Here is a 12,581-nt window from a genome sequence, read left to right on the forward strand (position 1 = left end):
AAGAGGTCTGCTTCCGAAAACGCCTCACACAGAGAGGACATCCGAGTTCTGACCACCCTCACGCAGCAAAGGCTCTGACAGAGGGGGCACGGGAGCTCTCCCTACCCAAGGGAGGTGACCCTGTGGGCAAGGGAGGGACGTCCTTGTGCCTGGCATGTCAGCCCAGAGCCAGCAGCTGCTCCCGAGAGCTCCTGCTTCCAAATCCTTCCTCGCCACTGGGCACACAGCTTCAGAATTACAAAAGCCTCAGAATCCAAGGGACACCAGTTGGCATCAAAAATGGGGAGAACATGATGAGTTCTAAGATCTAGCAGATGACCATCGAGGTACCAGATGAGATCCAGGACAAGTGGGCCTGGAGATTTCCAGAGGGCCCATCCCAGGCGTGTAGAATAGATGTTGAGAGGAAAGGCAAGGGGTTGGACTAGATGATCTTTTGAGGTCCCTTTCAACCCCTAAAATTCTGTGACTCCGGGAACCACTATGTTGTCACTCGGAAAAGAATCAGAACTTTCAGGGAAGTGCTTGCACCCTTCGCAAACCGGAGAGATCAAGGTTTATTACTGAAAATCAAACCCATCCTTCCAAAAAACCTGTTTCCACCTTCCTCTTTAGAACGTGCTGATAATGGCACAGTCTCACCTGTACAGACACGGGGCATTTTGTACTATGACACTACCTGAAAGAAAATATTATTCATCATACAGACAGCTTTAGCTTCATCTTAGCCTAAGTGCTCCTTAGCCATCTGTCCAGACACAAGAAAACTGAACCATGAGACAACTGGGCTAGTGCTAATGAAGCTTCCTCAAAACCATCCAGCAATAATGAACAAATTAATCACCTCTGCTGCAAATTTCAGGGTGCAAGGTTCCCCCACCTATTTCCTATTCAGCCCTGAACTGCCACAACGTGTCATACACATTCCCTAATTCCCGGCAACTCTTTCTCTCACCCTCATCTACAATAAAATAGCACTGGTCTTCTACGTTTTAGCCTCAGAGTTCACAGGATGGAAATCACCAAGAGCACACTGAGGGTATTTCTGGAGAGAAGTACCTCCTGTCACTCTGACTTTCTTTCTGGTCCTTTCTAGCACCATGAGCGCAGTAAACCTTTAAAAAGTGTATGGTGTGCAGAAATCAAAAATAATATTTGGTATTTAAATGTTGAGATGCTAAATGCGTACAAATTCTTTATACAAGAGGCTTTTAAAGTCAGTATTGCGGAGAAATGCGGGGCTTAGATTCTGATCCCCAAACCTGAAGTGCCTCAGAGGAAGCAGCCCCTCAGCAAACATCAGCAGCGAGAGGCTGTGAACGTCCGACGGAAATCAAAACGCATGTGCTTAATTCACCCCGTGTGGCCAGTGCTTCCTGCCTTCTGGACACCTCAGCTCCGAAAAAATTCCACTCCCACGACAGTTCAGCTCTCAGCAAGAATGTGAGTTCTCCTGGACTCGACTCCAAACGCTGTAACAGGACACAAGTGTTCAGATGAAGCGTTTAGGATTGTCACAGTTGTGCTCCTTCAAAGAGATCAGTGGTTTAATGGAAAAAAACCCTAATCAACGTAATTTGCATCCAGTGTCATCACCAGAATACGGGAAAATTAATGTGGTACATCTCTAAGCCAGAACTGCAACACAGAACAACTCATGAATTCATTCTAAGGGGTGAATAGTGGTGCACAAAATTCCACGACACGACACTGGGCTGGAAACTGCTGTGGCACGGAACAAGGACTCCTTTCCCTCACCGACGCAGCACGCTGGGCACCCTGCGCATCCACATTCCCAGTTCAGCTCACCGAAACACGGCCATGTGAGAATCGCTTTGCTTCGCCAGATCACCAACACTTGTTCACTCTGGGAGTCACAAGCTGCGACCTTATCCCGCTCACACTACGTGCAGCAGAACTATTAAAGCTGACGGGGGATGGGGAAGAACCCATTCTGAAACTCGAGCGCTGTTCCAATTGTGGACAACACCGTGTTTTTCTCCACGAAAAATGACGGGCTGCTTCGTTGTGCTCAATCCCTCAAGTGAAGGTAGTAAAAGCCACTTGAACCATTTTAGAAACACACCAGTGACAGCACAAACCCTGTCCTTCAATAGTGTAGACAGGAAGAACAGACCTGGACTAACAAATCTGAAAAACCAAACTGATCGGGCTGCTGTGCTCCCGGCACCTCCACCACCGCAACGGACACCTCTGTCTTGGAGCCGCAGGGTTCTGCCGATGGGCTCTCAAATAACTGGCTAGAAAGACCCAAACCCAAGTACCATGTAAGTTCTAACCAACCAAAAAAAGAGTTTTCCTTGTTGCCAGTAGGAAGGCTGCTGAAGGCCCCACACATCTGCTCGTCAGCAGCTGCGGGAACAGGTGAGGCTGCACACGCGGAACTTCCCTCAGACGTCCCGAGCCGGCGCTCACGTTGTCATCGCCAGAGCCGAATTCCTCAAGTGCCACACGGTGCCCAAGCCCTTTGGCTGCAGCGAGAAAGCAGTCAAAGCAAAAATCTACCGTCTTCTGCATTTTGGAAAGGACTGATCCCAGCCCCTCTGTTCCCAAAGGGGATTTTTTTCTGGCCGGAGCTGGGGTCATGAGCACTTTACTGATCACCATGTCCTTAGGTCACAGCAGTTTGGACGAGAGTTTGTCTTTTTTAGTCCAACACAATTAGAAAGAAGCATTTGTCTCCTCTCCTTCCTCCCCTGTGCTTTTTTTTATCTTATTCTAAACCTGAACCAATTCTGTGACACATTTTTATGAGATATGACTGGACCGTTCAAACGGCAGATGTTGTCGTGTCGAGCTTTGCAGACACTATTTTCTACAAATGCCGATTAAAAACCAACCAACCTTCCTCACTTTTCCGAATGCAGGTGACCGCATCATTCCACCTTGGAAAATGGCCACTGGAGACAAAGCAATTCCCTCATCAAGTCAACACACGTGAACATCTTGGAATTACTGCACTTTGGGGAAACCGAGACCTAGCGCTGCATTTTGAGAAGCCTCTTCCCAGGCAGCCACCAAAGCCTCACAAGGAAGGATGAAGGAGCCTCGTTCCAGCCCAGTTAAAAGGGCCAACTGGGGTTTGTCAGGCACTTATACTTAAATCCCACTTGGAACTCGCCCCTCGCTCTCACCCACGGACCAACACAATCGCTTCTGCTGCCCTTCGCCTGGGCGAGGGGGGCGCTGGCTGGAGCTGACCCGAGGGCTGGTTATCATCCTGAGCTTGGAGCTGACCCGAACGGGCCGGGCGCAGAGCAGGACCCGAGGCAGGGCGCGATGCCCCGGGGCCGGGCGGAGCTGGCAGGTTCGGCCAGAAGCAGCGCTGTGGTCCAGCGCCAAGTGAGCGGGGAGGGCGGCTGCACATCCAGGTCTGGGCACACGAGCTCTGCTGGGACACGTCCTCCTGCCCACGGGAGCGCCGGAGGGCTCCGAGCTTCGCAGCTTTTCTCCCAGCGGTGGTGAAGGGATGAGACACTGACAATTTTATTTAAATATGGTTTTCTTCTCAGCGGGTTAACTTACATCTTTCTTCAGACCCCTCCTCCCACAAGCCACTTCGCTTTCTTTTCTTGCGTTAACGAGATGAACTACGTGCCCCTCGCATGTTAAAAAGGTGACTTGAAAAGGCAAAAAGGCTCAACGTTCCCTCCCCAAATACTTTGGAGACTGAGTCATTTTCATGACTTCAAAAAGGCAAATATGGCACAAAAGAATGGAAATTAAGTTAAAAAAATCAATTTTATAAATATTCTTCCTCTGTACAATTTCTCACAGCCCCGTCCCTCCCATCCCTTTTTATTCACATTTCTTTTTTTTTTAAATTCCCACCCCGATTTATTTTTTAAATCATAAAATATATATTTTAAATCTGTTCATATTTAAAAATATTTACAGGGAAAGTTCCTTCTGTTGAGGTCACGAAGAGTCTGTACAAGGAGAGGGCGGAGGGGGATAGAGGTGAAAATAGCTTCGTTCCGTGGCAGGAGACGGAGGGCAACTTTCTTCTGCCGACATGTACTGACTGCGAGGTGTGGGCGGAGGGGGATAAGGGTCTGAGTCTGAATTTAAATCGATGTAGTATTTGTTGGCCTTCCACCGACTCGTGGTGTAGTCGCTGTCGCAAACATCCGTGCTGCACGGGGTCGTGGGCGGAGCGATCCCTCGTATGAGGTACGGCCTGCGACACAAACATCAGGGCGCGCGTTAGCTGCAAGTGGGGACAAGCGGGCAGAACAAAAAGAAACAAAGCCAACAGCTCTGCGTCCTCACAGTCTGGGCACCTGCTCACTGACACGAGGCAACGCTTAATTCAGGTTTTCACAGGAACCCAAGAAGTATCACCTGAAAACTGCATTTAAATTTGAATGGCGCAAGCCAGCAGCGCGTCCCTCCAGCCCTCGCCCGGCCAGAGACCAGCGTGGCCAGTCAGCCCAGTGGCTAAGGAATGGGTTGATTCATCAAAGGGCTTCAAGACAAGCTTGGAGAACTGGACAGAAAACACCAATCTTCTCTGTACAGGGTGCTAAGTGGCTGCTGCACAGCAATAGTATCTATACAGGTTTATTAATCAGTATATTATCATTAACAAGAATTTATTAATCAGCAACACCGTATTGAAAAGCACGAAACTCCGGTGTGCGAAACTAAGAACAGAAAACCAACGTTTAACACCAAAACTGGCGTGACCTCCCCCTGAATGGTCACTTATTAAGAGAGAGAAAGTCTGAACAGGGACATTTTGCTTAAGACCCAAAACTAACCGACAGAGCAACACGAGGTTTATCAAACCTTTTTTATCTGAGCGGTACCTGTAAGATCTTGTGGTTGAAGGAATGTTTGAGGAATAAAACATCTCTGCGTTGTACAGGGAGCGGTCGGTAGCTGGGGAAGGAGGTGGGTTCAAGATCTAGGAACAACAGGCAACAGCAGTGAGAAAGTTTGTGTTAATTATACAGCTCTATTTATTTTGAAAATATTTTTTATGCCTCCACCCTGTCACTCAACCTTACTTTAGTTTCCTGTCTTTGCTGCTTGCATGGGTTAACGCATTCTTTAAGATCACAGAAGTTCATTATGAGACTTTACTCCAAACGTCTCACAGTGCAGGGAATTCTCCTTTTGGCCACATCCATTATTACACTGCAAGGCTGGGCTAGAGCTGGAAGTTAGACCCAGTTTTGCTGAATCTCAGCGCAGTTCCTTGGGCACAAGGACTAATACTATCCTCAGGAGATGCTAATGGGAAATAAAAGGCTGTTTTGCTCCCAGCCTCAGCCAGCAGCAGGGTCAGGAAGCCAAGTTCCTTTGCTGTAACCAGTACAGCTCCATCCTTCCCTGACAACCTTTTTACTGCTGTTCTGCAAATGTATCCTTTCGGCCTCGCTGACAAGGCAAAGAGCACAAGAGCTAAAACACAGTTCTGGCCTGCCCAGCCTGTGTGCGCAGATACACGGCTGCTGGTAACCCTCACACTAGGAAACCAGTTTATCACGTGTCAGAATCCTTTAGGATTCTACCCCTAGCAGGGAGCAGACGCCCTGACACAGCCAGCAGGGCACTGGAGAGCGCCTCGTGCCTTCCAGTGTGGAACGTCACAGCGCTGCTGCTGATGGTCGGGCCTTGCTGCTGCTGGGAGCGTCTTGTACGCAGCTCGTCCTGGCAGTCCTGCTAAGCCACGGCCTGCCACCATGCCCGTGACGACATCTTTCCTCTGCCTCTGCCCTTCCCTCGTAATAACACTGTGAAATCACTGGAGTGGAGATCATCGGTTCGGTCTTCACTGCGCAGTATCCAGCAAAATGACTGCCGGCCACCGAGCTGAGCTCGTCACTGTTCTTCCCTGCTCACGGCAAGGCCGGGATGACCTTTGGAGGTCCCTTCCAACCCAACACTTGTCCCATTCTACGACTGCTAACACCGACAAGCCCTGCATCTAGGTTCATGTGAGGGAAGACAAACCTGGGTAGCACCCACTGCCAGCTGTGGGGCATGGCAAATAAACGTGCCAGGAGCACCTTCCAGGAATCCTCTTCCTTGGAGGAGCACTGCTCATTCCTTGGATGAGCACTCCTCCTTCCTTGGAGGAGCACTGCACGCTGATTCTGGAGGCTCTCCTGAGCTGCACCAAGACCACAGCACGTTCGCATGAAACACCGCAGGGCACCAGCCTGCGGCCAGGTTCTCAGGTACATAAACTGGGGTAACTCCACCGGCATCGATTCCATCGCAGTCTCTGTTCACTGCACCATCTCTCGGCACCACCAAGATGTGTTAAACCAACCCACACCCAACAAAAAAGCCTAGATGCTCAGATCTCTTTTTATTATTCACCTAAAGCTGGGTGACTTGGATCCAGCAGTAACTTTAACGTTACAAAGCCCTTGCAACAGCTTCCTTCTAAGAATCCAAAGGAAAGGCTGACACCATCCCTGCAGCCCCTGGTTGGCATGGCCCGGAGTGAAAAGCGTGGAAGAAGAGTTCCCAGTGTGAGTCGGATTAGCTCCGATGCAAGAGTTGGTATTTTGGCCAACAGGGTCCCACAGAATGGCACAGGCAGAGCAGCTCTTGGGCTTCTGTCCTGGTTTGAGCCAACCAGAACCAATTCTGTTCAGTGACTTTTGCTTCTCAGCTCGGTCTCTTCTGAGAGGCTGCAGGTTCTGAAGCCAGCAGCACGTTTCTGCAGACAGCGCCTGCTGCTCGCAGTGGTGACCCCTGATGTCTGCAGTCACTGCCTGGCGCTGGGATACAGAAAGGCTCTGGCTGATACTTAGGCCCCCGGGGACCGAGGCCACTGGCTGGCTCCTGTGTGCCATGCTGGGGGGGCTGGGAAGCAAGAGGGGTCGCAAAGAAGTAAAAGGTTGTACCTCTGGGGGGTTACGGACAGGACAGGTGACCAACGAGAGCATTTAGTCCATACACGGCACATTTAGTGTAAAACCAAGGGAGCACTGGTGAGTGCTCCCCACCAAACTGCCCACCGCAGGGTAAGGGGTTACATGCGAACACAAAGGCACATACACTCACGCAGTACGGGGACTCCTCATTAAACGTGGCTGAAAAATCACCTCACTGACTCTGCAAGCTTGTGTGAACAGCAATGTGTGTGTGTGTTGCTCAGAAGTACTAAGGAAAATACCTGTCCTATGGCAAAACGCTGGCAAATCTTTGTATGACCCTCCTACATATTCTTAGAGAACCATTTCCATCCATGCTGTACATCGCTGAGCTCATGAAACGCTGATACAGGGACTAAAATTCTGTTGCTTCCAACATTTATAAGCTGGAAATGGAGCTAAATTACAGCTGAAAAACCCCAAGGAAAGTAACCTTTGCTGGTATCAGTGTTTCTCCCAGTGGGCTGACTCAGTTTTCAAATGGACAACCGACACTTCATCTCAACAGCAAGCCAAGCTTATTTCTCAGGCGTCTGCATTCCAGTCCTGTATTGTCTTTTTATTCCACACGTGCCTGCAGCATTGTTCAGCGTGAAATGTCACTGGGCCACTGACATCCAAGTGTTCAAGGAACAAAGCAGGTGGCACCTCCAAGGGAGGCAGGACAGAAGAGCAGAAGTGCCCAGGACAACCCAGCTGAGTGCTGCTCTAATAACAAAATGTCTCAGACACCACCGAGCGGTGTTTGATACTCACAGACTACAACAAAGCCCCTTTGTGATGATCGGTGGGTGTCAGACTGGGTCTGTGTGCCATGAACAGTAACACCCAAGACGAAGCGTTATGGACGCTTTAGTAGCACATTGTTTCATCTTCCTTTTCCTCCCAAGCAGGGGATACCTAACCCACAGGTCTATTTTCAAGACATACCTGTGGGTAGAAAGTGGCTTTAGTGCTGGAAGAGCTACTCGAAGAGGCTCCAGTGACGTGGTTTCTGTCATATAAGGGGGCACCACTGCTTCCTCCCATGAGACTCATGGAGCTAATCATGGACTTCCCACACGAGATGCCTGGCAGTGAGACACAGAGGAAAACAGGGTGAGGAAAACCACAATTTTATCCAGTATTCAAAAAAAGAAAACAACTCCACAATCCACAGCTCGGCAAACCCGCGCAGTGCCACCGGTTGTCACTTTGGGAACAGCGTTTGACGTAAAAACTTCGGGGTTACAAGGAACAACGTATGGCTTGACGTTGCACCGGGGGAGGTTCAGGTTGGATATCAGGAAGAATTCCTGTACTGAGAGGGCTGTCAGGCACTGGCACAGGCTGCCCAGGGAGGGGTTGAGTCTCCATCCCTGGAGGGGTTTAAGAGACGGGTGAGTGTTGTGTTAAAGGACACGGGTCAGTGGTGTTCATAAGGCAGGAGAAGGCTGGACTCAATGATCTTAAAAGTCTCTTCCAGCCGAAACTGTTCTATATTCTATGATTCTATGATTTTGCAAAGGAAACACCTCACCCCCAGACCACCTCTGAACTCCCCACAGCCTGCTCGCATGCTCTGCTGGGAAAGGAATCTCCTGAACAGTCGACCCAAACTTTTCCCCCAGATCACTAAGTGAGAAATTTTCCAATTAAACTCAGGCATTTGCAAAAAAAGCGTTATACCTTGCCCACGAAAAACAAGCTAGAGACGTCTAAAGTTTTCATTTCCGTCCAAAGAAATTCAATTGCAAGTACATGAACAGCAGCAAAAATTAACTATTTTTATTGAAAAACGTCGCCCCTTAAGCTGAAAATCAGCAGAAGCAAAAGGAAGGAAACCGGAGCGAGAGGAAAAGGGAAGACACCATTCTCCAACGTGTTTTACTCCAACATACACTTAAATCCGACAACACATTTTCACCTTTTTCCTGTCCGACTATTCGGTGAATGAGTTGGTTTGGGAAGTTTTCAGAAATTTTTCAGATGCAGGAAATATTTGCTACAAGCAGAGTGACTCTATGTGCAACCATTATTCGGGACTATTTCTTTTTTTGGGAAATGCCACAGTACTAGGAACCTATGTCTTCTCTTCAGAATTAACATCAACGGTAATATTTTCAGAATGACAGCTTAATTTAGCCCCTGCGGGGGTACAGATGAAAACCACTGACACTTGCTTTAATTAAAAAAAGCGTTAGTGTGAAGTCCAATTTAAAACACTATATGAAGATTTCACATGCAGCAATTTCATCCTCACATTTTCTTTCCTACCAGAGAAACCTCTCGGTAACCATAAAGACATAATTTAAGCAGGAAGAGCTGACCATGTCCATTGAAGTGCGAGAAAGACTAAACTCAAGTTGCACCCGGCTCTCTTCAAAGGCGTGGCTAGAAGAAAACAACAACTAGCACAGCTCAAACACTTGTTTAACATGAAGAAGGGACACATCTTTTCGTTTGTCTTTAAGTTTATCATCTATCTGATTTTTGGCTGACGGGAAAAGCAGACTCCAGCACTCCACCACATGATTTCTTGTATTCTGACGCTGCCTGAAGGGTTTACAGGCAAACATTTACTTTCCAGCTTCCTGAACAATATGAAGAGATAGATCCTTCCTTCTCAGGGCTTTGTAGTTAAAGAATCTGCTCTTTCCTCTAGGAAAAGTATATTTTGCGTTCGTAAAACACTGAGATGCATCATTTAAGTGTCTACTTTGATGTCTACATGAGTTTTCTGGGTTCTCAGCTGAATACCCTGAGCTTTTCCGTGTACTTCGAGTGCCCCTTCGATCTGAGCCCTGCAGCTGCGCACGCTCCTCCGAGTGGATGCTCAGAGTCCTTCGGGTTTACTGCGTGCCCCAGACCGAACTTTTTAAAGAGGATGTCCTCACTGGCAAAATAGCGTAGGTTGCCTGTCAAAAAGAGAGACAGGTACCCTTGCAGGTCCAGCCTAGCGCGAAAATTGTATTTGAACATCTGGCAAGGTGCCTCGTGAAACGTCCCTGCTAGTTTTTACATATCTGATGCAAATGACAAGATTTACAGGAAAACCACCGAGCAGATCTACCACGTTGGACTTCAGCCCTTTGAAAACTCCCCACCTGGCCCTCTCGGTAACCTGCAGACCCCCGAGTGGAAATGGAAGGGGACAGCTGAGATGCAAGCTCCTCCCCGGCCTTACCAGTAAAAGTGCCATGCTGAGAACTGCCCGGGGCGATGAAATTCAGCGGGACGTGTGGGGTGCCGCTCACGTACTCGTGGGGAAAAGGGCTGTTGGGGCCGGCGTAGCGCTGGCACACCACTCGCTGGCAAACAAAGTACATCCCTCCCATGACAAAAAGCGACAGAATTATACCGATGACGGGGCCAATGGCACTGCTGTGCGGCTGCGACTCGTCGGAGGCTGACTTTGTCTTTTCTGGAAAGAGAGGGAAAAAAAAAAGGGCTAAAGGAGGGCATCACACGGGGGCAACACGGACACTGCAGTCATGGAGCTCGTGCAGCAAATCAGTCTCTCGCGGTCAGTCGTTCACACCACAGCAAAGTGTCTGCAGCAAACTCCGGAGCCTGTAACCCCATATGTGCTCTCTCAAAAGCCGTTTCGGCTTGCAGCAACCTGAAAAAACAAAAAGATTGCCCCTGGCAGGGAGCTACCATATGTGTTAAGCGGCAGATGTATTTCTAGCTAATATAAGCCTCAACATAAAATACTCCTCCTGCCTCAACTACAACTTGCTTTCCAAACAAAGCCGTACAAGCTGGAAGAAAAACACAATCCAGAACAACTCAAATACTTCTCATTTCTTTTTCCTCTGTATAATCCCACGTTAAATAATGACAAGTGCTGCAGTATTGGAGATGAGCTGCGTATCAGATCTCCCCCTGATTCCGGGTAACACGTTCAAAATTCTTGCCAAATAAACTTGACACCTCTATCTTTTTCCCATAGGTGGCATTCTGCAGTGAAAACAAGTTTTGCCACGTAGTTCACACAACACATCATTTTGGGATTTTTTACATACACAATTAGACAAATTTATTCAGTGAAAAAATAAAAATAAATGTGGCTAAAGCCTACCAATTTTACCAATGTTCAGATCCAACTACAGACCCCTTCCCCACTGGGGAAGCTGTACGAAGCGAAATGTTTCATGTGACATTCAAGCCTTCACTTCATAAAATTATTCTCCGGTGGTTCTGGTTTCATTCCCTTCGGTGGGAATGAAAGACAACTGAAATTTGAGAAGGATGATAAAGGAAACACAAAGATCTACCAACAAACTCTTAACTGCTCAGCATCAAGAAATATTTTCTGTCTTAAAGTCTGTTTTTCACACTTATTAGTGTATGACAGCTTTTATGCCAGCTAAGACCCAAACTTTCCAACAGTCACAGGGGTTTAGGCACGATACCAGAAAAAAGCAAAGCCAAAATTAAAACCTGTTCCCAGATTAGCCGATTTTAAACATCCAAGTCTCATTTTGGTTAAACCTAGCTTCTCTTGAATGCAAGATCCTTACCTAGGAAGTAGCAATAATTTTTATTTCCTTAAGTTCTTTCCCTCGGTCAGGCAACAAAACACAGAACGCTCTGATGCACCATAGGCTCAGGTTTACAGAAAGATGAGTTTAAATCAGTGGAGACCTAATTGCAGGACTGGATCCAAAGTGCAAACAGGAAACAGCTGCATCGACTCAGCAGCACAGAAGTTTGCCAAGCGCACAAAGAAAATAAACTCTAAGAAAGGGAGAAGTGGCTCTCCGTTATCCAGGGGATGGGGGGAACTGGCTGAAAGCTGAGACAGAAATGGAAGATGTGGGAGAAGCATGAGAAGCACGTCCAGTCTGAAATTTCTGACAGCTTCTGACAACTGGAGCTTCAAACCCCGCCAGGGCTCTTAAGATACAGAAAATCTCGCAATTAGCCAAGGTCCTACCGGCAACATTATTTAGCAGAGTTGGTCAGAATGAATTACCGACAGACTGGCACATCTATTTTTATTTTTTTTGCTCTAAAATGCTATGTTCCAATTTTTTTGCTAAATCACTCATGAGGAGCTAAATGCTCCTTTGATCTGCCCTGCTGCCTCAAAATTTGACGTGCTCATCACCCTGATGGTGCATAAAGAGGGAAACTGGAAGATGAGCACAAGGAAGTGAATTTTAGTCCACTTCAGGCTGCAAAATAACTCCAAGGACTAACCCAGCAACCACCAGCCGTGAGCCTCTAACCTGCACGTACCTACTGCCACGAGAATTCAAAGTAACATCTTGCCCAGAAAAACCAAGTTCTCTCCACATATTCTTTTCTTACCTAAGAGACCAGCCTGGGGTCTCTCGTGGACGCTCACTCACCGCGTGCCGGCTGCCCCCACGCCCAGCCTCCAGCTCGACCCTGCTGCTGCCGGGATGGGGCTGCGCGGGGTTAACAGCCACCCCGCGCTCAGCAGCAGCTCTGCAAGGTCCCACACTCCTGAGCACTGCAGGTCCAGGCCCCACTGGCTGAGAGGGGGTTTATTAACGTACACAAATATCTGAGAGGGGTCAAGGGGAAGGGGACAATCTCTTCTCAGTGGTGTCCAGCAATAGAACAAGAAATAGTGGGTTTAAGCTAGAACACAGGAGGTTCCACAAAAACATCAGGAAAAACTTCTTCCCTGTGCGGGTGACGGAGACCTGG

At 48.3% G+C, this 12,581-nt stretch overlaps 1 protein-coding gene across 1 annotated transcript in view; it reads right to left on the minus strand.

Annotated features, from left to right (window-relative positions):
* Positions 1-3,743: 3,743 nt before the first annotated feature.
* Positions 3,744-12,581, minus strand: part of LOC104281287 (low-density lipoprotein receptor-related protein 5-like) — a 26,924-nt gene continuing 18,086 nt past the window's right edge. Inside the window, exons 10-13 of the mRNA XM_009879236.1 lie at positions 10,084-10,320; positions 7,848-7,987; positions 4,833-4,930; positions 3,744-4,201 (exon numbers count right to left, since the gene is read on the minus strand). Of these exons, the coding sequence (XP_009877538.1) occupies positions 3,940-4,201; positions 4,833-4,930; positions 7,848-7,987; positions 10,084-10,320 (737 nt within the window). The 3' untranslated portion in view covers positions 3,744-3,939. The remainder of the gene's footprint in view (positions 4,202-4,832; positions 4,931-7,847; positions 7,988-10,083; positions 10,321-12,581) is intronic.

This window comes from Apaloderma vittatum, unplaced genomic scaffold, assembly GCF_000703405.1.
Source record: "Apaloderma vittatum isolate BGI_N311 unplaced genomic scaffold, ASM70340v1 scaffold4052, whole genome shotgun sequence".
NCBI lineage: Eukaryota > Metazoa > Chordata > Aves > Trogoniformes > Trogonidae > Apaloderma > Apaloderma vittatum.